The sequence below is a fragment of the Haliaeetus albicilla genome, chromosome 10 (assembly GCF_947461875.1).
Source record: "Haliaeetus albicilla chromosome 10, bHalAlb1.1, whole genome shotgun sequence".
NCBI classification, from domain to species: domain Eukaryota; kingdom Metazoa; phylum Chordata; class Aves; order Accipitriformes; family Accipitridae; genus Haliaeetus; species Haliaeetus albicilla.
The window spans coordinates 12,384,898-12,412,635 of NC_091492.1; the positions used below are offsets into that span (position 1 = coordinate 12,384,898).

Genomic DNA, 27,738 nt, shown 5'->3' on the forward strand with positions numbered 1-27,738 from the left:
AAAAACAACTTTACTATTTTATTATTAGACTATCTACATTGTTATTGTAGTGCAAAGCATATTTATCTACTCTGAATTGTCCCTCAGCCACCTCTCATGTGCCATTCATCTGGCATGCACATATTAATAGCATGTCATACACTTTTGCTTGGGCTCCTTTAGACTGTAGTACCATATAGGATATAAAGCAATCACTGCATATCTTGTAATTTCTGTGTCTTTGTTTTCAAAACTTCTGTAGGTTAAGGCAAATGATCCTGACAGTAATGTGGATGAAGATTTGAGATACTCATTGTATGGACACGGTGCAGCTGATATTTTCACAATAGATGAGAAAATGGGCAGCGTTTACTCACACAAGATGTTGGACCGGGAAGAGCGTGCATTGTGGAGATTTGTTGTATTGGCTACTGATGAAGGTGGAGAAGGACTTACGGGATTTGCTGATGTAATTATTAATGTGTGGGATATAAATGACAATGCACCTATGTTCACATGCATGCCCAATGATTGCAATGGGAGTGTCTTTGAAAATTCTCCTGCAGACACGTTAGTCATGGAAATGGGTGCAGTCGATCGTGATGATCCAAATGTAGGTCTTAATGCTGTTCTGACTTACAGGATAACAAAGAATGTAAAAAATGAGTTTGGTGCTGACATGTTTAATATCAATCCCAATACTGGTACAATCCATGTAGCAGGGGGAATGCTGGACAGAGAAAGGACTGACAATTATTTTCTCATTGTTGAAGCAAGAGATGGTGGAGGGCTAACGGGAACTGGCACTGCCACTGTCTGGATTGCAGACGTCAATGATCAGGTACCTAAATTCACAAAAAAGATGTGGCAGGCAGCAATTCCTGAAAACAGTGCCATCGACTCAGAAGTTCTGCAAGTGTGTGCTACAGATGCAGATGTTGGGGAAAATGCTGACTTAATATTCAGTATCATCGAGGGAGACCCAGATCAGAAGTTTTATATTGAGAATGACAAAGAATGGCAATGTGCCACTATTCGACTGAAACAAACCCTGGATTTTGAGAATGCACGTGAAAGGCAGTTTAATCTTACTATTACAGTGGAAGATCTTGATTTTTCTAGTATTGCAGTGTGCCTGATAGAAGTTGAAGACTTTAATGACCACAGCCCGGTTTTCCTTTCTCAGTTTATTCAGACAAGCCCTTTCTTTGAAAACATGCCTGTAGGTACTACAGTAACCACAGTGAGAGCTACAGACAAGGATTCTGGTTTGAATGGGAACATTATATATTCTATGAAGTCAGATTCGGATCCTCTGAGACAGTTTGAGGTCGACCAACATGGTCACGTGATTGTGGCAAATACTCTAGATCGTGAAGTCATTCAAAAATACAGTTTAATTGTTCAAGCTTCAGATCAAGGAACACCTGCCTGCACAGGAAGTGTTACAGTTTTGATAAACTTGCTTGATGTTAATGACAATGGACCAAGGTTTGAGGCACCATATATGCCTGTAGTATGGGAAAATATATTGAAGCCTGAAATAGTGTATATGAACCATACATCAAAACTGCTTCATGCTTTTGATCCAGACAGTGAGGAAAATGGGCCACCCTTTACATTTTCATTGCCACCAGAGTATCAGAATTCTTTGGATTTTTCTCTTACTGACAACAGAAATAACACAGCAACTGTAACTGCTTTGAGGTCCTTTGACAGAGAAAAGCAGAAGGTGTTTCATCTGCCAATAGTTATAACAGATAGTGGGATTCCAGCTATGAGCTCTACGAACACCCTAACTATAACAATTGGTGATGAAAATGACAACTGCCATGAATCTGGCCATAAGGAAGTCTATATGTACAGTTACAAAGGTAAGTGCTATCTGGATATTATACCAGATTCATGAATATAGCACAGTTTTACACATAATTTCTTTCTTGCAGTTCTTTCTATATTTTTTTAAATGGTTTACATCTTTCAAAACTGAAACTCCAGTTCTGTAGACTACTAAATAAAGTGGAATTAGTAAAGTATATATTTGTAAAGCTGAGACCCTAGTGTGTAAAAGATCACCTAACAAGAAACCGTTAGCTGCAAACAAGTATATACTGCGCTTGCAGAAAAAACAGTATTTTTATAAACCAATAAAATCCATTTTCCATTCACTAGTTTTCACCTACACAGAGGAAAAGTTTTTTGTGTGTGCACACATGATTTGGAAAGTATTTGATGCAGAGAGATCTGGAGATGAGAATGGCAGAACTAAAGCAACTTAGGGAAGCAGAGGTTCATAGATGAGCCCTACCCAGAAACTGTAGACCAGTCCCACCTCCACTGTGACAGCCACTCTGTAGCTGAGCAGGATAGAAATCCTGGGAAGGGAGGTTTTCTGCTGGCAAGAAAGGATCCAAGAGGAAGCTGGGTCAGTGCTTTTTTAGGAGAAGAATAATCTCTGGGGTGCAGTAATTGACTGCTTCCTAGAATGTGTAGTCTTTGAACCGAGGGGGGAAAAAAATAATAATGCTGTTCTAGATGTGTTCTTGAGTGGTGCACAGTACCTAGTTCAAGACATACTAGCAGGAGAGCTGCTCTGTGATAGCAGCCATGGTACTATGAGGTTTAACATTGTAGTGGGAGAGAGCAGAGCAAATGCATCCATTACATGAATGCTTTATGTTTTCTCATCGGAGTGGTTTAGCAGAGGATGAACAGTTTAATAATATTTCCTAAAATTTGTCTTGAATTTCTGTTAATATGTTTTTTTCCTGAAATTACCTGTAAAACTTGACCTTAAACTAGTCCTGGTGGCCCTTATTAAGCATGGTTTATTACGCCTTTCCCTAAATATTCCTTTCCAGATAGACTTGACTATATCTCACTTATCATTGCAATCGTAGAATTTCTGATAAATATTAGAGAAGATTAATCTATAGAAGGTGTTTTTGCAATGAGTTATTTTTGCTGAATTCAGTATGCCTAAATTAGAAAAAGATGTGACCAGATCCTACCATAGAAGTGAGAGAATGAAGAGTTTTAGGGTGGATTGGCTCCAGATTTGAACCTTAAAAATTTCCCATTTTGCTGGATCTTGGCTGTGGAATTCAAAGGTCTCCTTTTCTGGAGTTGCTTCTTTGGCTGTTTTAGAACAGCTGCTTGGATGTTCCACTTCTGTGACAGCCCACAGGGTCCTGGAAAAAGGGCCAAGAAATGGCATAGCTTGGTGGCTTCTTGCCCATTTCCTTTTCGTAGTCATGTCCTTCTCTCCCAGCTGTGCCCCACAAGATGCTCTGCTTCTTGTGCTGGATTCCCCTGGTGTGCTGTTTGAAATAGTAGAGTAGTAATGAAACATTTGGGGATTAACTCCTGATGTGGTAATTTTTAAAATTTTTTTTTGTCTGAGAATTTTATATAGAGTTGTATTTATGTATCATTCTGTTGTTGTTTTGTGTTGTTTTCAGCTTTTCTTCTTTCATGTGACATCTGTAATGTACTCACCTTTCCTGAACTGGCAGAAATCATATGACAGGCTATGCATTATTTTAAGAGCCTTGGATCATAACCATCACGAAATTGAGCAGGAATCTGAAAATAATAAATGCAGTAATGAATGTGGCAGAATATAAAGTGCACTGAAAAGCAAAAATTAAATGCAGATTTATTATAATTTATCTCAACAGGAAAATGGTCAACAACGGTGCTTGGGGAAGTGTTTGCACCAGATCAAGATGACTGGGACAATAAAACATTTCTCTCTGAAGGAAAACTGCTCAAGTGAGGATTGTATTTGTGTCAAAATGAGTAATATTTATGCTTCTGTAATTCTTTTACTCACCATGTATCTCTCTTGTTCAGGATGTGCATAAAGCCAGGGTTATTGAGTGTATTAAGGGATGTACCTTCTGAATGCTCTTTTTCTTTTTTACTTGTGTAACTAAGTATTAAGGAATTAATGCATAAAATATTTTTTGCAAGAGAATGCAGGATCACACCATGATGTTGATTTTTAGTCAGATGTCATCATTAATTTATTTAAAAATGTGCATTCTGTGAGATCCAATTTAAAAATAGGCAGAGTTTTTAATACTTGCCCTCAAATATTAGAGTTGATGGAATACAAATTCCAGATTTAAAAGGGCAGAATGGTATAATTTCATCAAAAATGGAAGGGAATTTGGCAATCTCCATTGATGGCTAAATTTACAATTGCATGTGAAAACCATGACTCTTAGATTAGTGGAGTTTTTTTGGTTAATTAAAATGTTGACGTGGATCCTTAATTCCTACTTATACATTATTTTTCATATCATAAAGTGAGATGGCATATAGCATAATTGTATGTTGTTTGAATACAGAGAACGGATGTGAAAATGAATGAGAATTTTTGTCTCCACTGTGAATAAGAGTTTAGAAGTTTTATGTAGCCCAAAATTAAAGACTGTCTTTCTGTGCATCAGCAGCCCTGGATCTGTTCCCATATTAAGAGGTTCCTGTTCTGTAATAGTGGTCATGGAATATTTCCATAATTACTGATTACTGTCCCTTTGCGGAGGCAAATGAAGATGATCTCAGAGATTTCATACAGACCTTATTCTGTTCCAGATGGATAAATGAGCATCTGGAATGACTTTGTGTGGTTTTGTCACTTTCTATTACTTATCTCTTAGACCTGCCCATGATGACTATGTTGAACCCTGTGGTTCAGCTACAGACTGCTTTTATTCAGGATTGGGAAAGTCTGGGGATTTGGGAGTGGCAGAAGCATATTTTTATAAACTCTGCAGATTGTAATTTCTGAATTAAGGTGTTTCTGGTGCTTTTATGAGGTTGTTTGCTAATTCCCATACATTTTGATCCTATAACCTTCATAGTAATGTTTAAGGCCTTCTGAATTATGTTAATTAATAAAGTAAGTTCTCAATTTTGGTTTATGTCTAGGTCTTTTAGATTAAATCAGAGGACTGGTTCTTTGATGATGGTGGATAATACTTCTCAAGGAATATACAACTTAAAAGTTAGAGTTTCTGATGGAGTTTGTCCTGATGTTGTATCTACGGTACAAATCCATGTCAAAGAGCTGGAAAATGAAGCCATACAAAACTCAGCCACTGTGCGTCTGTCAGGTTAGTTTTATTTGCTGATGTGAGTTTAGATCAGCTGCTTCTGTAACTAAATGATTATATGATGTAGGTATTACTATATCAATACTTGATTTTCTTATCACTGTAGGGCACTTTCTGTTATGTTTCCATATTGTTAAATAAGAAATAAATTGTGAACTTAACCTGTGGTCTCCCACTATTTCATGTTTGTTTATTTTTGAATCCCAAACTCAGATATCACAGCAGAGGAGTTCATAAGGAGAGATGAACATGGCAAAACAAGACATGACAAGTTCAAGGAATTACTAGCAAAAATGTTACCTGCTAAGCTTAGTGATATCATTGTCTTCAGTGTGATGAACATTGATGGAAAACAGACAGATATAAGATTTGCAGTCTGTGATGGCTCGGCATATTACAGACCTGAGAAACTGCATGCTGAGATGGCAGCATTTAAAAATGAGGTATATTCTCTAGGGTTATCATGCGTCTGTGTAATTCACCTAAATACTGAGTTTGCAAGGTATATATCCCAAACCCCTGTGGAAGAATATGCTAGATCTACAGATAAGTTTTTTGTGCTTCACTCAGGACAAAAACACTTGTCAAGCGAGTGCTTAATTCAAGCTTTCTCCCTTCTCCTCAGTGCCATACATACAATTATTATATGGTTGTACTAACTTCTGGTTCAATAAACATAACCACTTTTTAGTCACAGAAAGATGGTCCTCTGTTCCCATCGTGGTACAGTTGCCTGTGTTTTCTCCAGTCAGTATTTCATTGTGTAATCTATCAGACTTTTGAATATGAAATCTGAAGAATCCCTAGAAGCTGAAGTGGTACTGTAGTATACAGAATGTCTTGAAAATGACAGCTTTTTGGATGTGCTAGATGCTGATGGACATACCCAAATCATCAGCTTGTGGTTAAACACTTACAGTACAGGCTTGATGCCACCCAGATAGAGATGCTACTGTACAAAGAGATGACAGTCCATAGGAAAAAATCTTGCTGGCAGGAATATGCAGGTTAGAAGAAGAGTTACAACAGATAAGTGAGATGGAGACAACTGATTTTGTGAGAGAACAACTTTGAATACAAAGTGACACCCTCCCCCAACTTTTTTTTACTGTCATAAGGGGAAAACAGTTTTTGAATGCAAGATATTTTCTTCCCCTTCCTTATGTTCCCTAACAGTCCTACTCTCTTACTAGATCCTGCATGCTCTGTAACTCAGTTACCCAGATATGGTCTGTCTTGGTCCCACTTTTATTTTCTGTAGTTCTCCAGATTTTGGTTTACTGAAGTCCTGCAGATGTTGCTCAATAGACACTAAAGCTGCTATCTTGTGCAAAGGCAAGATGCCACTGCTTGGCTTGTAACTTGCCCTGGACAAGGCAGCACTTCCTGAGATGTCATTTGTGGCTGTGGGGGCATATTTGAGTTTAATATGTGGTACATCTTATGGAAGACTTTTGCTGAAGAGAAAACAGCACTTTCCATTTGTGTGAACGTTGTAGGGTCTGCCTGATTCTGGGAACCAGACAAGAATATCTTAATTTACCACCTGCCTACATCTTACTGTATCTTAAATAGTTGTGTGGATTATAAGACTCCTCAGAGTGACCAAGTAGGAAATACCAGAGACAGATAGTATTCATGAAACATAATGACTGCTTCTTTTGCATATTTATTGAATTACTGCAACAATAATATAGAAAATTGCATAGATTTCAAATATTCTGTGCCATAATATATGGCAGGTGAATTCATCAAAGTGGTAACAAGGGGATTGCTTCACATATTTTAATGAAAAAATATGTTTGTATTAATTATATATCACCTTTCAATATTTAATGAATAGCTCTAGTGAGTAATCGCCAATAGTTTACAGAAACCCAATCATAGCTGGAGAATTTCTCCAGTAGTTTTTATACATAAGTTTAACTACAAATATAGAAAATAAGTAATTAAGCACTGGAATTATTCATTGAATTGCTAAATAAATAATATGTTTGCATTACCTCCTTGGGATATAGCTTTACAACAACTATTTTTATTTAGCAGAAAAATAATCCATCCTAATACTCTAAAGGAGCAAAGGTTGTTTATATACGCTATGTTTTTCTATAACAGCATTACATAGCTGTCTAAATGTGCATTATATACTCTCCACTAATGGTGATAGATGTGGGCAGCAGACATGAAACTGCATTGACAGGATGTATCATGTCATTATAAAGTACATTTTATGCCTTTGGGGACATGTTTTTCAATACATGTTATAATATCTGAGGATATACTGACAATTATAAAGGTCAAAGTTTTTACAGTGGTGAATTGAGATGACTGCACAAGTCAAAAAAAAATACAAGCACTTTAGTATTCATGTGTTTGTTTTGGTCTTTTCAAACCTTATTTTAAAAATATTTGTCATACATTTTATCATTTGACAAAATACCTATTAAATGTATAAATAAGAGAGTCTAAGCCTGATCTTATGTTGTTAGTTTTACATTTGTATACCTCAGTGTATACCACTGTGAGAGTAGTGAGGTCTCTTGTATTCACGTTTGGGTACTAAATACATGCCATTTTAATGTATTTGAATCACTAAATACAAATCAAATTTTGAAGCTTTATAGGCACCTGTGCAAAATCCCCAAACAAGTAGAAGGAAGAAATCTGTTGTGCCAAGGAACAAACTTAGTGATAACTTAGTCCAGTGCATGGGCTACTGGCTGAAGTACGAAAGGTCTGAAACAATGGCAGCCCTGTTACTGTCCTCAGGCTTACGGTGAACAGCTTGCTTCTCTTCTTTGTGCTTTCTGCTAGTTCTTTGGTCTGTTTGGATTAGAAGTTGCAAACTGCCGAGACACTATTACTATGTCACAAGACCTGTATATGCAGTGAGGCTCTCTTATTTGGGTATTTGGGCTTTCAGGTGCAACGCCAATTAATGATAAAAACAATGAACTAGCGAAGATCAATGTAGAATAGAATATAGCATCCAGTATGCTGAGTTGACTGCACTTTCTTTCAGACAGTTTGACATTAAATGTAAGTTTATGGGCCACGAATCAGTAGGCTGAATCCTAATTGCTACAAAGTGGTCTTGTCAGGCCATTCTCTGTGGATATTATTATTGAATGCAGCTCAGCCCTGCATTTTCCTGTGTCTGTATCCTTACGTGCAAGAGAACATAAGAAATAATGTCTGGGTATAGCTCACGAGGAAGAATTTTTATCCTGGCTTGAGCTAAAACCTACCTGTTGCTAGCAGGGTGCAGAGAAGTGTGATGCGGACAACACAGCTTGGAAGGTGGAATATCACTGCTCTCAGAGTTTTGATCCTTGGAAATAATGTTAGTATGCCAGTACAGTTTTAACATGTTCACAGGCAATCGTGTCAATGATTAAGTTTTTAGGAAATACTGCTACTCTAAATTTTTTCAATTTTTTCCTGTATTTGTCAAATCATTTTGCTTGCCTGTATAGTCAGGGATGTTACTAATTAATACTCAGGAAACTAAAGCATTCCATTAAGTCTATGATGGCTTAGATTTTTCAGAAATTAATAAGTAAGTAAAAGCATTCATTAGGACAAGACTGGTGATGTGTTAAACTGTATTTTCTCTTAGATCCAGTCAGCTTTACAACTGAACATTTCACAGATCGATGTAGATGAATGCAGGAGTGCAAATTGTAGTGAGGGTAATGGTTGTACAAACTACCTCACCATGAGTGACATCCCAACAGTGATGGATACTGGAAGCGTGTCATTCGTCTCGGTAACAACCACCATCAATGCAGTCTGCACCTGTTCAGCTAGGGACCGAGTTCATCAGTCTTGTTCCTCCTACCCTCAAAGCCCTTGTCTCAATGGTGGGATGTGTATTGACACTTTGAATGGTTACAGGTGAGGAAACTTGTATTGCAGATTCTCCTGCCTTTTTTTTTTATTATTTCTATTTTTAAAGTGTCGAGTGGAGCTTACAAGATACAGGTCTAAAAAAAAATCATAAATGTACTTCTGACTGAAGGAGAAACAAAAAACCCCACGAGCGCACTGGAGTGTAAACCTAATGACAACAGGGTCTTTACTAACGGCCCAATAATGGTGCTGTAGTCCTGAAAGCTGTCAAAATAGTGTGTGAGTAAGAAAGAAAACCCTGGGGGAAAAAACAGTGATATTAACACATGTCATTTTTTAAGAGCACCTAATTCAGTATGAAGGAATGGGAAGTGTGCTCTGGGTTTTATTTCACTTTTTCTTTTCCAGAAGTGTAATAATAAAGGTGAATCTCAGTGGTAGCAGCAGGGATGTAGGGGGGAGTGACATGTAGTTTAAACAATGGGTAATAAGGAGCTTAAAAAACATTAGATAGGAAACTTGCTTTATTACAGCATCACCTGGCACACACCAGTATCCTTTAGGGAAATTATACTGGTTTATTCTATTAATTAACCTCCCTGAGTTTTCTCTGTAATAAATTGACCAACTGATGTTTGGTGTTCTATGTTACTTAGGGAAAGAATTCATTGTTCTCAAAACCACTTTTTTTAAAAATGGAGATAGTATAGTGGATAAATATGCTTTTTACTCGTAAAGTATTTTGATAATTGCCAAGCACCCTGAGACTCTGCTAAAATCTTTATTGTTTCACTGCTATTGTGAATCACTTTACTGTGATTTAAGGGCTACATTTGTTGCATGTAAAACCAAAAAAAGTTGAACATTGGGGAATCTTGACTATTTTTTGTGTTTGTGCTCTTTCAGATGTCTTTGTCCTGCTTCATTTCATGGCCCAGACTGCCAGCAGACTAAGCACAGTTTCCATGGAAATGGTTATGCATGGTTTCGTCCCATCAGGCCTTGTTTTGAAAGCTCACTCTCTTTAGAGTTTATTACTGTGGTTCCAGATGGACTTTTACTATATAGTGGTCCTTTATCAAATCCAGAACCTGGGAGTACAGAAAACTTCATTGCAATAGGTACTTCTGCAAAAATGTGTGAAAAAATTAACTGTCTTTTGGGAATGAGTTGCCTGCGAACAGTGTAGTAGTTACAGTATGAATTCTGTCTCTCAATATTATGAGATAATTTATTTTCTGGTTTGAAAATATTTTGAAACATTTCCTAATAGGTCTTTCTTCTTTGATGTCTATTTTTGTAGCCTGCACCTATGGCTTTAGGTCCATTGCAGAGTTGTAGAAGTCAAAGGGAAAGGAAAACTGCAGTACTATAAAGGAATTTAGGTACTTTGAAGATAGGTATTACATGGTTAATGCAGTCTTAGTCGCATGTCATTCTTATCTAGTTTGGTGAGAAGAGAAATTCACTTGGACTGCTTTCAGTCTCGGGGTATTTTTGCACTTGTTTTTTAAACAGTCAATGATTTGATGGATGAATCCAGCCCCAATGTGCAACTGTAGGAAAATCTATATGCAAGTAGAACTCATTGCTCTATGTTGACACATATTTAAAAGGTTACTACTGCTTGTTTTTTGTGAATTAATATACAAGATGCACAGTATGGTTGGCATTTTATATTTGCCTAATTAATTGAAAGGTAATGTTGTTGGATATTGTTAATAATTTACCTCTTTTTTGCTTTGTTTTGCAGTTACTTGTACATTTGAGTAGAAGATGGGAGGGAGTAAAACCTGCATGTGTTAATTGTTTTAGAGCATTATAAAATTGCACATTGCTTATCAGGAATTAGTTTCAGTGTTTTGACAGAGAAGTAGCACAATCTAAAGCATAAAAATAAGTACTATATTGAATGTTTCGGCATAAGAGAAGTCATAGAATAGAATTCTAGTTATTTCTGTAGTGAACCCCACTTTATGGGACTAGCAATAACCATTAAAACAGTACATTCACTAACTGCTAACATATCCAAAATGGAAAGATCCTTGTAGCTGAATTTAATTTCTTGTTCATGTTGTATTAGAACTCTCCAGTGGTATTCCTGTGCTGAAGATAAGCCATGGCTCAGGTTTTGTGATGCTGCAGTTTCCAAGTCACCTGAATGTAGCAGACAAAAAATGGCATCGACTAGAAGTCAGAACCAATGGTCAGGTGAGTTATTTGATTCCCCCCCCCCCCCCCCCACATCAGGATATTTATATTTGCAATAGCATTTCCCTGTGCAGAAACAGGAGGGTAGAAAAAACAGACCGGATAATTATATGTATTATTCTGACTTGTAGATTTGATGAATAATACAAATTTTGGGAAGACAGCATTGTCAGTTCTAAATCTACCTATGTTGCAATCCATATTCTGGGATCAGAGGAATTTTTTTTCCTGTTTTTTAAGCTCTGCAGCACATGTGGAATGTGCATAAAGGCTTAGTTGTAATTTGCAAATTCAATGTACACATTTGGACACTGAAATCAATTACCCATGCAGAAAAAGCAGGTAATTATTTATTTGCAAATGCAGTTACAGTTTTTGTGACAGTTAAGGTTAAGCTACTCAGAAGCATAAATTAAATGCAGAGTGAAGTGCCTTCTTTGTTAAATGGTTCCATTTTGGCTTTATTGGTTATTGCAAGATGGAAAACGAAACAGGAAAAAAACCCAACCCTTTTTGCTTGATGGTATGCAAAAAGAAAAAGATGAAAATTCGATATAACTTTTTTTATTTAATTTTACAGAAATTCTTAATTCAATAATCCTATGTTTTGGTGTAGGATGTTCGATTCACTTTGGATCACTGCAGTGCAGCTGTTGTTTCAGAGATAGAAGGAGTAGGCAAATGGCTGTCCACTGAAGATCGTACAAATTGTGAAGTCCTTGGGTCTGTTCCACGAAGAGCAAGGTGCATTTCTGGAGATTCAATGAAAGACAGTTTATTCCAAGGCCTTTGAACATTTTGCCTATCAAATTGAAGCCAAGTTAATAATGACTAGGAACATAAAAGTGTTTGCTTTTCTTGGGGCCTTCTGGGCCAAGTCTGGACCTTAAAGCACTGAACAAATTTTAAGGAACCAGTCTTCCTCCAAGTAGCGTTGCAATACTAAATGAAAACCCCAGAACACTATGTGGCTAATACTGGAGATTTTGTGGGTACTGTGTACTGTTCCTTATCCACAGGATTTCTCACTTTATTTATCAAGTCACTCTAAGTCTGTTCTTGAAAACCTCATGAAATTAGGCCAGTTGACATTTTAATGGCAGTAACTCTGGATCCTCAACCAATCTTACTACCTGTTTGGTGTAAGTCTGAGGGCTCCTACTGACAACCTTTGGCGAACGTATTAAGGTAGACTAACACATCAGGGTCTCCAGTTGATCCAAGGTTACTGCCTTTATAGCAGAGTCAGAGGAAGTGCACAAGTATCCATACCTCAGCTGTTCACTTCACAGCCTGGTCTACTACAAACTGCTGATTAAAGTAGGCTGGTGCTGGTGTGCCTGGCTGTGGGCTGCAGTGTCTTGTAATGAGACGTACGATCCACCTGTGTTTGTTTTGCAGCAAAGTAATACAGCCCAGGTGTGGTAATGACTCTGGTGGTTTAAATTGCTTGTACTGTTGGGTCAGCCCTCAGCCTCAGTTAAAACCGAAAAAGTTGGAAAATCTTATTCAAAAAACAGTTATTACATTCAAAGCAGAAGGGTATGTTCAGCTGCATTCTGCAAGGGTTTGGATTCAGTATAATTCAGTCCTTTGGACTGATGCTTATTGCCCTTGCTGATGACACCAAGCTGGAAGAAATGACCGGTGTGTTAGAGGGCATAGCTTGGAATGAAAAATGATCTCAGTAAACTGAAAATCGGACCTGGAAAAACACTGTGTTTTTCCACTACGACAAAGGGCCAAGTACTGCATGCAGGCAGACATAACCAGCCTCACAAATAGAGAGAAGCGAACAGCTGTGAAGTATTGGTAAAAGATACAGATGATACTCGGAAAGTGAGTGAGCCAGCAATGCCACATTAATGTGAAAAAGGCAAGCACTACACAGTAATGCTTCAAGATGTGTACATCTCAAAGATGTGGAAAGTAATTCTTCCACTCTGGTAGGCACTGTTGGGCCTCAGCTGGAGTACTGGGTCCAGTTTGTGCACCGTAGTGCAGGATAGACGTGTACCAACTGGGTATAGTCCAGAGAAGAGCAGTGACTGTATTCAGCTTGCCTTGAGAATAAAACCTATCAAGGATGAAGGAATTGAGGTCACTTAACTGAAAGAAGGGAAAACTGAGGAGAGAGATGATAAGTCTCAGTGTACGTAAAAGAACACTACAAAGAGGATTTAGACAATCTCTTCTGTACAGGGCCTTAAGTTACAGTGAGGAATATTCAGGTTATATTTTAGGGAAACCTTTGTACTAATAAAGATACTTGAGGTGTGGAATAGATAGTCCCAGCAAGTGTGCTGATTAGCATTGGGATTAAGCCTTGCCAGCAGATGGATGGAGCCCTCCTGGTCACAAAAGGAGCACACAAAAAAAAGGGAGAAATAAAAGAATAATTGAAAACAAAAAATGGAGTTAATAACTCAGGGGGGAAAAAGAAACTCTGTGAGGACTAAAATATGTGGAATTCTTCAGCTCAGAGAGATGACTGGGAGACATTGCAGAGGCTGGATGTGTGCACCATACCTTTTAGATCACATTGACCCAACTTTTAGGTTTCTGGTCTTTATCATACACAAAACAGTCTTTGTTGTAGTATTCCTACAGTATAGGATGAATGTGCACAGAGAGAAGCACTTGAAGGAGAATATGGTGTCTAGAATATTACAGCTGTTCCTGACTTGAACACAAATATACCCGAATTGTAATAGTGTCCCACAGTTAAACTCCCAATAGACCTCACTGTCATGTTTAAAAAATAAATTACCATTTATTTTAAAGGGCTGGCTTCTGCTTATTGACTGACTGTATTTCAGAGAAAGAAAAAGATAAAATAGTCGCTTTCTTTTGTTATTTTATAAAGCCTCTATTATTTGGAAATGCAGTGTAGATGTTTATTTATCTGTGTTATGATACAATGCCTATGTCTGAAGGTAAATTCACATCTATTTATTATTCATATAATTTTTAAAGGTATTTGAATGTGAACCATGTTCTACAGCTGGGTGGTGTAAAAGAATCATTACCATATTCCTACCCGCAATTGCTACACAAACACTTCTCCGGTTGTTTGCGCAATTTCATCTTGGATACTCAGGTAAGAGAAGTGTAACATTTTGCTTTAGCAAAGGAGTAAACTTCTTTATTAAATTTTTGGGAGGTTTGTGTTATACCTGAAACTTTTGCTTCCATTAATCTATGCAATGCCCGTATGTGTCAGTGTAGAATACAAGAAAATTCTGGATTTTTCTGTCATAATTAGAATAACTACCTTGAAAAGTTATTTCTCAATTACAAACAGATGTATTTGTGAGCCAGAAACTGTGCCTTTGTTTATCCCCTACTTCATGCAGCTGTCTTCCAAGCTTCTTTGCACATTCAGGGAACTTCTGAATGGCAATTGTATAATGGTATATTTATGCCAGCTGTCTGCTTTGTTAAGAAATATTAGGGGTTTTTTGCTTTTATAGTCAGTTGAGTTTATTCAAAGGCAAAATATGGTCTTGATAAAATAAGTTGAAATCTGAATGTCAAAAAGCAAACTTAGCATCTTAAGCAATGCAGATGGAGAACAGACTGTTATGTGGTATAGCTATTTCTGTTTAAAAATGAAGTGTAAGTGTTTCTTAAATAATATTTCAGTGTCATACAATTTTCTCTTGAAGGTGTATGACCTTCAGTCTCCTGCAGAGTCCCTGAATAGCTTCCCTGGCTGCACGCTTACGGATGGGAGCTGTGAGACCATGGGGTCTTCTTCCTGTGGTTTTCATGGGAGGTGTCTTGGAGACTGGGGCTCATTTGCTTGTCATTGTTTGCCGGGTTACTATGGCTATCGATGTGATAAAGGTGAGGTCTGTTTTTCTGTTATGTTATTGATAGGCTGGCAAATTTTACAATACAGAAAACTTAAAATGTTTGTAGGTAATGATTGCTGAGGTGGTTTCTGATGTTTACATTGTGTGAAGCCATGTTTCAGTGTAGTTGCCTGCGATTTTTAACAATTTCTTTTCTAATTACCTCTGAGAAATTCTGAACTTTCTCAGTATCAGATCATTTCTTTAGTCCTGAGGGTGTTTGTGCAATGACTGTATAATGGAGACTGCATGACAAAAGAATTATGAACAAAATTATTTGTTCTTGTCACAGTTTTTTTAATTTGCATCTGTTGACACTTTCAGAAATATCTAATAACCTAAAACTTAAATGTGAGTGTGCCAGTACCACTTACTGTGCAGAATTAGAACTACACAACAGGAATTGGAAATTACTGCTCTGTTGATGCCTGGAAGAGACTCTGTTGGCTTAAGGATCTGTGCTTTCAGTATAGTAGGATCTTTTCTTTAGCCCACATGGATCCAAAGTTTGCAGCAAAAAGACTACTATAAAAGAGCAGGCTGTGAAAATTGGTTGTGGTACTTAATACTTTTGTCTGCAGACTCTTCTTTTGTCTTGGTCAGAGCTTCTGCTTTCCTGCTGCCATACTGTGTGAGCATTGTAAGGAGAAGCATTAGCAGGATGCAGTTAGGAGGGAGATCACCTCTTTACAGAGGAAGAAGTGGAAGAGTGATTGGGGAAGTTGTGGAAATAGAGAAAGGGACATATCGCTTGTCTTTTGCGACATCTCATGGATCCACGCTGTGCATTATAATTTTTTCTTTCACTTTCAACTCTTATTATGAAAATAATGGAGACAATAATATTTCCCTCTCCCTACAAAATAGTTTAAAGGTCTTTATCCTGTCTTTTTAGTTGCCAAAGAATACACATTTGGGCCAGGAAGTCACATTCGCTATCAGCTTCCTGTCAGTGTGCCTGCCCGCAGGACGCTATTTGAAGCCATGATTAGGACACGGCAGCCGGACAGCGTCATCATGAGCATGTTGTCTCGAAATAAGGATGAACACATCACCCTACAGGTAAGCAAGGCATCCCAGACAGTAATAGCATAAAGTTAAATCAATGCCAGTGAATAATTAGCCCAGAGAAACATTAGTTTAAGAGTTGGAAATAGAACGAAAAACCTTGTGTTAAGGACAAAAACTTGGGAATTTATTTTATCGACACTTACAGATCTGATCCTTCACTTAATACTGACTGCACAACCATGGTATCCCATTGGATTTCAAAGGAATTTATTGCCAGTTACAGTGAAGTATAGTTTGTTATACAGAATAGAATGAATGGTGTGTCTACCCTGGTGTCCTATTTAGCCATGATCTTGAGTGGCCGATTCTGCATAGTTCAGACTCTGGCCAGAAAGGTGCCTGTAGCAGTTCTAATGATGTCAGGTTCTTAAAATGACAACCTGTTCACTTTATACATGCCACTGAATGAGTCACCTCTTCAGCTAAGTTGGTTTGAGCTGTCAGTGTAGAGGTGATACACCAGATTCTCAACCATTTGAAGAACCCCATAAATTTGTCCGAGAGAGATGCAGGGTAAAATTACTCTGAGTGAATTACATACTACTGTGAGTACACCGTTACCAGCATTTAGGTTGTCTAGTTCAGTAGCACCTGAAGTATCTTTGTATTACACTGTATGTGCAGCATAAACATACCCTAAATTTAAACCGATGCTTTAAGATTGAAGTTACAGGTCAATACAAAATGTCAGGTGATGACTTCTTTTCTTTTCTTTCTTACTACTTTGTTAATTATCCACAAGGTTGTTCAGGGATTCTTAGTGGTCTCGTATAATCTGGGTGATGGAGACTATTCTGTAAGCCTTCCCTCCTACCACATTGATAATGGTGAATGGCATCATATCACACTGGAGAGAAATGAAAATGAATTTACTCTTCGTCTTTATGAAGGAGGTGGGAAGAGAGAAATTCTGAAAGCAGCAGGAATATACAAAGAGATTGTGATTGACCCCAGCAGCTTGGTTCTTGGAAACACCTACCCATTCAATCAAAACAAGAGTTTTCAAGGTGAGGAATTCTTGATCTCACTGTTCAGAATACGGACCTGTATAAATGAAGGTTTATTGGTACTACACGGGCATATTGCGAGAAGCTTTCTTGTTTATGTAGAGCCCAAAGTAAACAGGTTTCTTGCATGACACTTTGCAGAAGGGACAAATAAGATGTTCTGACTAGGAAAAAGGTACAGCAGGGGATTATGTGCAAATACTGTTAGCTACTGGTCTTGGAACAAAGATGGTAACCTTTTCACACAACTGTATATAGAGTATTTGTAACTGGAGATCCACAAGCTTCTCCCAGGTGGACTGTAGATGGCTCATTGCATTAGATACACAGAACAGGTTCATTGCACGGTTCTATCCGGTCCATTCGACAGCTGTCCTTCCCTACCAAACACAACTGTCCCTACACTGAAAGGAATATTTCCATTTTATACGTGCATTGCATAGCCCACGACAAACTCTGGTTTATTACCTTTATGCACTACCTTTGTATTACTGGATTTTACAATCACTCAGTTGAAACATTAACTAAAATTAGAAATGGTTTATTGAATTAGAACTAACAAATTTTTAGCAACTGAGTGGATGAAGTCATGATGTCTGTTAAAAAACAAACCAGTTTTCAGCCTTGAAATTGAATAGTTACACAAAGGAGAAATACGGAGAAACACAAGGTTAAGATATCCATAGCAGCTTTTTACTCTGTCCTCAGTTGGCAGCTCACTCTTTGCCTAAAATCGCAGTATAAGTAACGCACAGTTACGCAGCACATCTTTTATATTGACAAGGAAGACACACCATTACTTGGTTAAATGCACCTGGTATCAGTCTATCATCTCTTTCTCCCATGCCTTGCACCTCTTTAACCAGATTCTACTAAATTAATTTGAAACAAGGTGGTAATGTTTTCACCAGATAAAAGTATTTCAGTAAATAACACAAAAGTGCGAGGAGAAAACATATAAAATGTATATGCGTTAAATAGAATAACAACTTACAACATAAGCGTATCACAAATTATTTAGAAGAAGATTGTTTTCTATTGTTTCATTAGAAGTATTCCAATAACTAAAGTTTATACTGAGAACTAGGGACCATATTTTGAATTTTTATTTGTGGGAGTAATAGTATTTGTTTTTAACTAAATAGGTTAAAGAAGTCAAATACTTAAAATTATCTTCATGTAACTAGGACAATTAATGTTGCTGTTAAGCAGCTGAAACTTTAAGGGCTTTGAAGTTATAAAATGTACTTAATTCATCAAGGTAAATGCTTTTATGCTGAGGCATCTCATGCATACGAAATTAATGCCACACATGTTCAGTACAAAGTTTCTATTAGTGATCCAAGGCCGTTTCACCATTATTTTTGGTTTGCTCTTCTATAAAGTCAAGCTGTAAGCTAAAATTAAAAATCAAACACACACAATTTATACTGGTACACATTGAAGAATATCACAGATTTTCCACAATATTTGGACTTTTCTGTTGAAAACATAGTGAAGGGGTACGTGTTCTGCTGTCTTGAACACAAGCAGATGGGGCCTGCAGCAGCACTTAATTCTTGTGTAAAACACTGGGAATCTTGATCAAAACTTTAACAAATTCAGTCAAAAAATGGAGAACAATGTTATGAAAGTTTAGGTAAATTCAGTCCTAGATTTAAACTTTGGTAGCCTGGGTCCTTTGTTAAACATAAGCTGCCAAAACTTACAGCTGCTTCAAATCATTCTTGCTGAATGGCTTTTAAAACAGTCTCTTTGTGCCTTGCCTCAGGATGTATGAAGGATGTCAGACTGAATAACTACAGAATCCCTCTGGACACTCACGTGAAGGAGCTGGTGTCAGTATTAAGCACCCAAGGCATCAAAGAAGGCTGTTCTTCAGAGGCTTGTAGGAATAACCCTTGTAACCAGGAATTTATTTGTATTGATTTGTGGATGATGCATGAATGCAGGTAATTGGTGGAAATAAAAGCACAAAACCTTTCAGATTCAGGTGGGAAAGGGTGGATGCTGAAGAAGTGTGCAACTTGAAGGCTGCCACTGGCAATCTCATCAAATCAGTTGAACCACAGTGAAACACTAAGCTAGATGCCTGCATAGGCATCAGGTTACTCTTAAAACACTGTCCTTTTAGGTACTACCCTTAGCTGATGTAAATCAGCATATCGCCGTTGATTCTGTAACAATTTCGGCTGCCTGTCTTAATTGAAAATGTTTAAAGAATAGGAGCAAATCCAGATTGTTTGTAAACCCTGAAAACCAGGAAAAGAGGGTATGTTAGATGGAGTAGAGTGGAACACTAGCATGGCTAGCTGTCTTGTGAAGCTCGTGCTGTGCAATGGAGATGTGCTTTCTTTTGTTAGTGTCTGTCGTCTTACACTGTCTTAAGCTGTGACCTCTGTTCCCTTACAGGCCATTCAAGTTGCATTAGAAGCACTGCATCATTAAGCTCTGAGTTCTTGTGTGTGGCTGGGGCTGAGGTTAGGACAACACTAATTCAAGTTAGTTGTGCTGTGAAAATGTACACTTTAAGCATTACTGAATACCACTGTCCACACAAATGGAGTTTTCTAGAGATGTATTTTTTTTCTGGAAATTCACTGTGATGGAAACACAAAGAACATAGCATAGCTTGTCCTGCCTAGATGGAACTGCAGACCTTAATCCAGCTATTTTTCACGTGGCTAATCTTGCAGAAGCCGGTGGAACTACCTGAGTTCTGAAAGCCCCAGATATAAGGGTTTAAAGTTGTGGAGCTCATTGTTGTATGACTGCTTTAGAAAAGACTACAATCCTGTAATTATTCCAAGTAACTTACTTCTAGTAGCTATTTCAGAAACTGTATATAGAGTGTCATCAAAGACTGTTTTAAAATCTTAAATGCTGTCTTTCGTGCCTACTTTCCCAAAGTTTAATGGTTTCATTTTGCCTTTGTCTTTTCAGTTGCCCTCCGGGACACATGATCATGGAGAATGCCACTGGTAGACAGTGCGTCTACACTGCATGTGCTAAAAGGCCCTGTAACTATGGTACCTGCATCTCGCAGTCACCAACCAAGTTCCAATGTCACTGCCCTGATGGTTATACTGGACGTAACTGTGAAATCACACTGGCGATCTTTCACAAGGATACAGGCCTGAGCTTTAGTTCCATGTTTGCCATCTGCATTTGCTTTTTGGCGCTGTTAGGTAGTTACGGCAACTATATCTTGTATTACCTTTGGTGAACTCATTTATCCATCTTGTCCTGAATAGTCATCATCTCATCCTCCTGCTGAAAAAAACTCAGTTTCCTTATGGAGACTTCACTTGGCCTTCATTTCTTTGCCATGGTCTCAGCTCCGTCACTAACTTATTTTTCATCACTGTGTGCATATATTGTTAAGTGAATCAACTTTTGTGAGCTATGGAAAGTCTTTGCAGTTGTTATTTTCTGCACATTTTCACTTCATTGCTAAGGAACGGTTCAGATGCATAATTGGAAACAAATGCAATTGAACAGCAAGAGTGGAAATTCCTACCAGATAAGCATTGTTTAAAATACTACTGAGCATGAAACAGATTTTTCAGTCTAGGAGAAATATGCTGTCCGATAGGAATACACTTGGTCAGACAGGAGCAGTCTCTTGCATCTTACCAGTTGTGTCACAACTCCTAACAGCTGCGTTTGGCTTCCTCAACCATTTTCAGGCTTAGGCATTGGATCTCAAAAAGAAGAGGAAAGACAAAGAGGGATCTCATGAGTGAGGAAGGATCACATCTTTGAGTCCTTCTCATGTATTCAAATTTCATGAAAGTTTGCCTGAGTAGGGACATAGGATTTTTCTCTTGGCTTTTATCGTGTTAATTAAGTTTCATTCAGGAGTCATAGTATTGTGGACTATTTTGAATCCATCTGTGTAGCTACCTGAAATGCGATCATTTTCCCCAACTCTGCTAGATACTGTGTTTGCCATGCAAATACGAACAGCAAACAAGGTGGGAAGCTAGCTGGTTTCACAGCTTTTGGAATCCCAGTTAGCTGAGGTTGATAATAGATCATTATATTAAAGGAGGTTTTTTTTTTTTACTGTGTCAGAGCAGTTTTATTGTGAGCTGACTTTGTGTTGCTGCCTGTGCTTGACTGAACTTGACTGAAAAAACAATATCTTTTACCTAATAATCCTGCTAATCTTTCAGGTCTAAATTATGAATAAGAAACAGTTGTTTTTAACCAAGTGGTGTGCATTGTTGTGAAAATTTTAGTAGATGTGGTTAACTATGGTATTATCACACAACTGTAACTTTGTTAGGAGAAGTTTTTAAAAAATTCCTTGTTCTCAAGATGTTGGATGCCTTTCTCTTACACAGCTTCTAGAAAGCAGTAATGTGCTTAAAAGTTATTAATTCATGCAACTTTAATTATAAATTTATAAGTTTCCAATAGATTAGAAAAGCTGCTTTTCTGACATCTGATAAAATGTTTTCAATTCTTTTAAATCTTTTTAAAAATTCAAATGTGGAACCATTTTGCAAGTAGATCAATACCACGGTGGCTTCTATGTTGGTTCGATATCCCACGAACCTTCCCCAGCCCTCCCTGCCAGGAGGGGAGTTCAGCTCATTTTGTTCAGTTAAAGACACAGTGATACTTGGGAGCTGGCAACTGCCCTAACACTAACACTATGGCTCAAAGCAACAATAAACTTCACAGAATGCATTTAAAGACAGCTCAGGAATGTAAGATCCTGAGCAGAAAATCAGGCAGGAGCTTACACTGTTGGTATCTGTTTGGAAGAGAGACTATCTTCATTGGGGGTACTTCTGGTTTACACTCTTACACTCTCGGAACATGGGCTATATTCATTTTAAGTATTGGCTTTCTACTAGCAGTCACAGTAAAGGAATAGGAGAGATGTAGAACGTTAAAAGGCTTCTTGAGTGTCTCATAATCAGCTCAGCTAAAAAATGATGTCCGAAAAGTTACGACACGTGTGAAAATGTGTGACACGTTCTGTTAATTGGGGGGGTACGTGGGGGCAGGGAGGAAGCGGTAAATATACATCTCAAACGCATTGATTCTGCTTGAAGGGTGTAGCTACACAGCACAGTGCAGGGCATAGACCCGGGTGTACACCAGTTTTAGTCCCAAGGTCATCTACATGCTGCTCCACAGAACCGCACTCTGCTGTGTAGATATTCTGTAAGAGATTCTGGTCTTTTTAATTAACTGCATTGTTAGTTTATGGTATTCAGTGGTTTGAGGTCTTACTATGAGCTCTTATCAACTTTTATAGAGTTGGTAACACAGCAGTTCACAGGTTTCTATTTACATAATGCTCAGTATCTGATGTTGTAGCTTTACAACTGTCAGTGTGTAAAATGTACCTAAGCATTTAAGAAAAATGTTTAAATTTATGGATGCTAAGGCAAAATGTGCCTAACTTTTTTTTTCCTAGTAAAATGTATAACAGTTATTTCCTCTTTTGTCTCATGTCTTCTTGTGCTTCATTTCTGTGTAATTGTATCTGTTACTGTCAACACATTGTCACTTAAGTGCTACCCCTTTGTATACATTTTCTCTTACAAAGTTTAACTCAATACAGTAAATAGATAGGTCTCCGAATGCCACTTGGGTCATTCAGTTCTTTAACAACTTCAAAGTTGTACTTCAAAGGGTATTTTAAAATGCTCTTTAAAGGCCTTTTCTTCTGTCTTTTATGTTCACTTGTAACTACATTGAAGAATGCAAAAATCAAACATTTGCTGAGAAACACAAAATTACAGCCTTGCTGGCTCTGACTGCAAACCAGTGCTGCAGTACTCATGTAGAACGGCTGCTAAGCCATCCTGCAGCACTTCTGTATATAAATGTTTGATTTGTTTCTGAATGATGTTCTGTTTTGCTCCTGTGTGTTTACACAGCTCTGTTCAGTGCTGTATTCTTGTGGGCTTGCTGGAAGACTCGCAAAGGTCTGAGCGGAGGAGTTTACCCTGTGTCTGGGTATCATGAAGATTTGGAGGACATCAGAGAAAATATCCTCAACTACAATGAAGAAGGGGGTGGGGAACAAGACGAAGTAAGGATCACTGTGTTACATTACAATTAAGAGAGGACTCATGGCTCACCATGCTAATGAAAATATGTATTATGGTTTTCCTTTATAACTGAGGACCTTAGCCTTTGTTCTGCTGATTCATTACTGCAATTGGTAGATTAATTATTTGCAAGGTTATGTACACAAAGGTGCATGTTTCTTAAGTGGAGATAAGTGCCTATCAATTTTTAATTTGTCTTAAAGCAAGTGATCCTCTGTGCATATTTAAAAATGGTTGTAGAGTGAGTTTAGCAGTAAAGACTTTTTTGGTTTCATGGCTCAGGAGACGCTGAGGTTCTCGGGGGTAATTACTGCTGTAGCACTGAGGGCTTCAAAGAGCCTGATGTGAACTGTTCTTTATGGACAGTCTCTTTCTGAGCAGCAGATAACAACGGCAGTTATTCAGACTTGACTCGTTAAGAAAGTGAGGTACTACATTTCTTCTTCTTAAATCCTAAAGCACATGGTGGTTGTGGAACCTTTCTGTTTTTTTCTGTTTTGGAGAGAAATACACTAGTGAACACAAGCTGTGTTTATACTTACAGTAGACCAGACTATACCCAAAACAGTATTGACATTTCTGCTAGCTGTTTTAAGGATTTCTACATGTCAGTTTAAGCCAGAACTTCAAAAGAAAACTGGAGATGATATAGATGAGTAATTTAAATAGATTATTTGCTGACCAACAGACATGTGCTATGTTTAAAATAGGTAAGGAACTTCATTGCTGTCTTTGAAACTGTTCATTTCATGGATTCAAAAGGTGGTGTGACTCTGCAGGGGTAGTAATAGTCAGGTCACTAAGGTGATGGGTCAAAAAAAGCCAGCGATTTAAAAAAAAACAACTAAATGTAACCTGTCCCAAAATTCCAAATATCTTCCATGAATTTTTAGTTATAAAATACGGAGAGTGTTTTACAAGGCCACCTGAGAAAATATTCTTAGTTGTAGAGTATCCTTAATTTCTTGATGAATTAGTGTGAACATAATAGATACAGGGACATTTTCCATGTGATAACATAGATAGCTATATGCATAAATACTTTTTTCCTTAATCAGAGTAACTTCCTCTGCAAGACTTTGCAATTTTATACCCAGAAGGTCTATAGATTGAGGAAATCCACAGTTACTGTATGATATGTTTAATTACTTTTGGAGAGTTCTTAAAATACACTCCTTATTTTTGATGATCTTCATCTGAGGCTATTACTCTGTCTTGAAGAAATGCTGCTTGGAGTGAAGTCTCCACAGGTTCTGTGTACTGTTCCTAAATTATTCAGATTTTACAGTTGCTGGGATTGCAGCTAAAACTTTCCAGCATCCTTTTTAATACCTGATTGTTTATCTAGATTTAAAACCCCCCAAATACTCAGAATTACAATACTTTAATTGTATTCTAATTTACCTTAACAAAAGGATCACAAGGGCGCTTGGACAAGAGAGTTTTGTTTTTGTAATGTTAGCGGAGGATAGGACTATGGGGACAAGAGGCCGTCTTACTAAGTAGTTTCTGCACCTGAAATAAAACTATCCCTCAGAGAAATTAGGAGTTTATAAAAATTGTAGCAGATTACTGCACCGTTGAGTATATATTTAACACAACTAAACACCAAATGTTGTTAAAAGCCAGCTTTGAAGCTAGAGGCAAGGATCAACTTGGGTTTGTGGACTGCCAACTAAGACTGGTATGTAGTCAGAAGAAATATGTCATTTTAATGAACAACTAATAGCAGTGGAGGATGATTTTAATAGCACCCAGTTCACTGAAGGGATGATCTTAAATCTGTATTTGGACAAACTCCCATTTAAATTTTGTATGACGAAAAGTTGCGATGTTTTATTGATTATACTGGTAGCCATGCTATTATAAAATGCTCATAGTGGGATCATACTGTAGCTTGCAGTTACTTGGAACATGGCTAGGCATGTGCGCTGTAGGTCTCACATTGTTCATCACTAACAGTATTTAGTCTCTAGATGAATGGAAGTAAGCAGCTATTCTATGTCACAGTCCTGTCCCAAACCCTAGTGTTGCCACTTACAGGGCTTCTTGATTGCAGGTGGGGTTTTTCTTGAAGCAGTTCTCTGTCTCGAATTGAAATTCAGCAAAGCTCACCCAGATGACCTAGGTTAATCTCTTATAAAATGGCTATGTGCAATTCAACATGCGAGAGAATAAATGTAATCTTTTGGAAGGTGCTGATTTGACAGCTCTGTCATTGATGGCTACTATTCAGATGAATAGCATGAACAATACAAATAACTGCTTGTTTGCTCTAACGAATTCTGCCTCATGCAGCCTGTCAACATTCTTCTTTGGCCTGTAAATGAGTCCAGAGACACAACCTTTGGATTGTAGAAAGGTGAAGGATGCTGTAGGACAACAGTTCTTTTCTTTCTTTCAGGTGGCATAAAGATTCTGATCAGCTAATGCAATTACCACGTACGGTATTGGTAGCTTTAGTGACAGAAATTGCACTTCAGGAACTGCGGCACAATTACCAGGCAGCATTAACTGCTTCTGCACTAGAAGGGCTTTTTTTTTTTTTTTTTTTTCTTCTTGCAATAGGTAGTTACTTGGCTTTTACAATCATGCCACTTCGTATAACATAATTCACCATTATTCCACAGATAGATAGAATTTTAACAGAAATCACAGTAGGTGTTTGAACTACTAATGCAGAAAGATTTAACATGCTATTTGTCAATATCCTTTCTCACCTTTGTTGCCAGACTCGGTATCGGTGTTTAATGATGATGAAATACTCAGATCTGAATTTCAGAACAAAAATTTGGGTGTTTGTCATTTTTATTTAGCTTCTAATATGAAATTAAACTTGATTTTGAACCTAACTGCAGTAGTGCAGGCTGCCCAGGTGTTCCTCACGCATTCTCATCTGCTTGGTGGGTTTTGGCTTTCTTAGGTGCATTGTAGGTGGCAGAGTTGGTTGAACAAGCCAGTCCTTCATGTGTTCACACCAAACGGACTGCTTCGGGATTGTTCCTTATTTCCACTAGAATGTGAAATTTAGGGACCTACAGAGAATATTAATTTAATGTGAATGGTTTTTCACTCCAGGATGCATACAATATGGCAGAACTGCAGGTGTCTATTCAAACCAGCCCAGTCTATTCCCTCTACAAGAAGAAAGAAAAAACACCAACACTGAACAGTTTCTGTAGTGACGCATCCCCAGGCGCCCAGGAGCAGACCAAAACATCAGCAACTACAGAAGCCTCTTTCACTAACACAGACTTTGGTCAGTACTTGTCAGATGTTGTCAGAGATGCCGATGGTCATCCCCAGGCTGTACCCCCAGACTCACTGCGGGCATTTTGCACTGAAGGAGAAGGCTCAGTTGCTAGCAGTCCGATTACCCTGAGCTCCTCCGGGCTGGATGAGGGTATAGTGTATGATGACATTAAAGACTGGGGACCACAGTTTGAGAAACTAAGTGAACTGTACTCACATATAGATGCAGAAGACCTGTAGATACCAAGTCTACTATTTTCAAAGTTTTGGAAGCAAGGGTGAAGGACAGTTTTTCATGCTGCTGCTATGTACTACCCCTGCCCCCCCCCCCCCCCCTTTTTTTCCTGTTATGCTAGGTGGTCAAATTCCCACTGATGAGCCACACTTTGAATCTAATTGAAAAATTCAGTAGTAGGAGCTAAGCTTGGGACATTCTGGACATTTGCATTTGGGGATATAAACTTAATGGAAAGAATAAAGGGAGAACTCGGGGTACTTAGTCATTCACATGCAGTGTTTAAGAAACAGATTTTTTTGTCACTAAGGTAATAAAGGACTCTTTGAGAGATCCTATGTACATAAGCTAAGATGGTGCTCAAAGCATGAATAAAGCATGCTGTGTGTACTGTTTTCAGCAGCTTTAGCAGTTATTTGAAAGAAAAAAGCACATAGTCTTTTTCTTGTGGAAATAAAGTCCATATTGTATTATTATATCCATCTTGTTTCCCTGACTGACCTCAGTTACAGCACCTGCTCATTGAACACAGGGCAGATGAGAGTCTACAGATCCAGGTAAAGCATAGACAGTGAGTTTTAACTTCAGGTCTAACTTAATGAAATCCCTTTATGCTGTCATATAAACACAGAAACTAGATTTAGGCACAACATGTCAAGTCAGCTGCTTGCAGCTAAATACTTAATTAAAAGGCCGGGTTTTCTAAGATACTAGCCTCAAAGGTCACTAGTTAAGAATTTCAGTAGCGAACACCACAGTTCACCATATTCTCTCATTCCTAATGGGCTACTAAACTGAGGCTAAATTAAGGACCAGCCTGAACCATGTCACTTGCATCTACAATCCTGTCTCCCATGTCTTGCTAAACCTCCTTTCATAGAAGCATTGCAAGTATTAGGTGTGAGAGGCTGGAGATTGACTGCTTTAATAGAAGCACTGACCAGCTACACCTGTAGCCAAGTAATGCCTTCCCAGGCAGAGTTGACTGGGGATACAGATGCATTTTCAGTGAAGAAAAAACCCAGCATCCTTTGGATGTTGTCAAAATACCTAGTGTCCTGAGGATGTCAGAAG

The 27,738-nt window shown here is 38.0% G+C and overlaps 1 protein-coding gene across 1 annotated transcript in view; it reads left to right on the forward strand.

The window, feature by feature from the left end:
* LOC104322921 (neural-cadherin) overlaps positions 1 to 26,969 on the forward strand; it is a 72,986-nt gene extending 46,017 nt beyond the window's left edge. Inside the window, exons 18-33 of the mRNA XM_069793518.1 lie at positions 242 to 1,853; positions 3,660 to 3,753; positions 4,918 to 5,102; positions 5,316 to 5,545; positions 8,722 to 8,999; positions 9,861 to 10,075; positions 11,038 to 11,165; positions 11,782 to 11,909; positions 14,142 to 14,265; positions 14,834 to 15,014; positions 15,918 to 16,084; positions 16,836 to 17,100; positions 18,872 to 19,052; positions 20,044 to 20,288; positions 23,004 to 23,158; positions 26,256 to 26,969. Coding sequence (XP_069649619.1) covers positions 242 to 1,853; positions 3,660 to 3,753; positions 4,918 to 5,102; positions 5,316 to 5,545; positions 8,722 to 8,999; positions 9,861 to 10,075; positions 11,038 to 11,165; positions 11,782 to 11,909; positions 14,142 to 14,265; positions 14,834 to 15,014; positions 15,918 to 16,084; positions 16,836 to 17,100; positions 18,872 to 19,052; positions 20,044 to 20,288; positions 23,004 to 23,158; positions 26,256 to 26,669 — 4,602 coding nt within the window. The 3' untranslated portion in view covers positions 26,670 to 26,969. The remainder of the gene's footprint in view (positions 1 to 241; positions 1,854 to 3,659; positions 3,754 to 4,917; positions 5,103 to 5,315; positions 5,546 to 8,721; positions 9,000 to 9,860; positions 10,076 to 11,037; positions 11,166 to 11,781; positions 11,910 to 14,141; positions 14,266 to 14,833; positions 15,015 to 15,917; positions 16,085 to 16,835; positions 17,101 to 18,871; positions 19,053 to 20,043; positions 20,289 to 23,003; positions 23,159 to 26,255) is intronic.
* Positions 26,970 to 27,738: the final 769 nt, after the last annotated feature.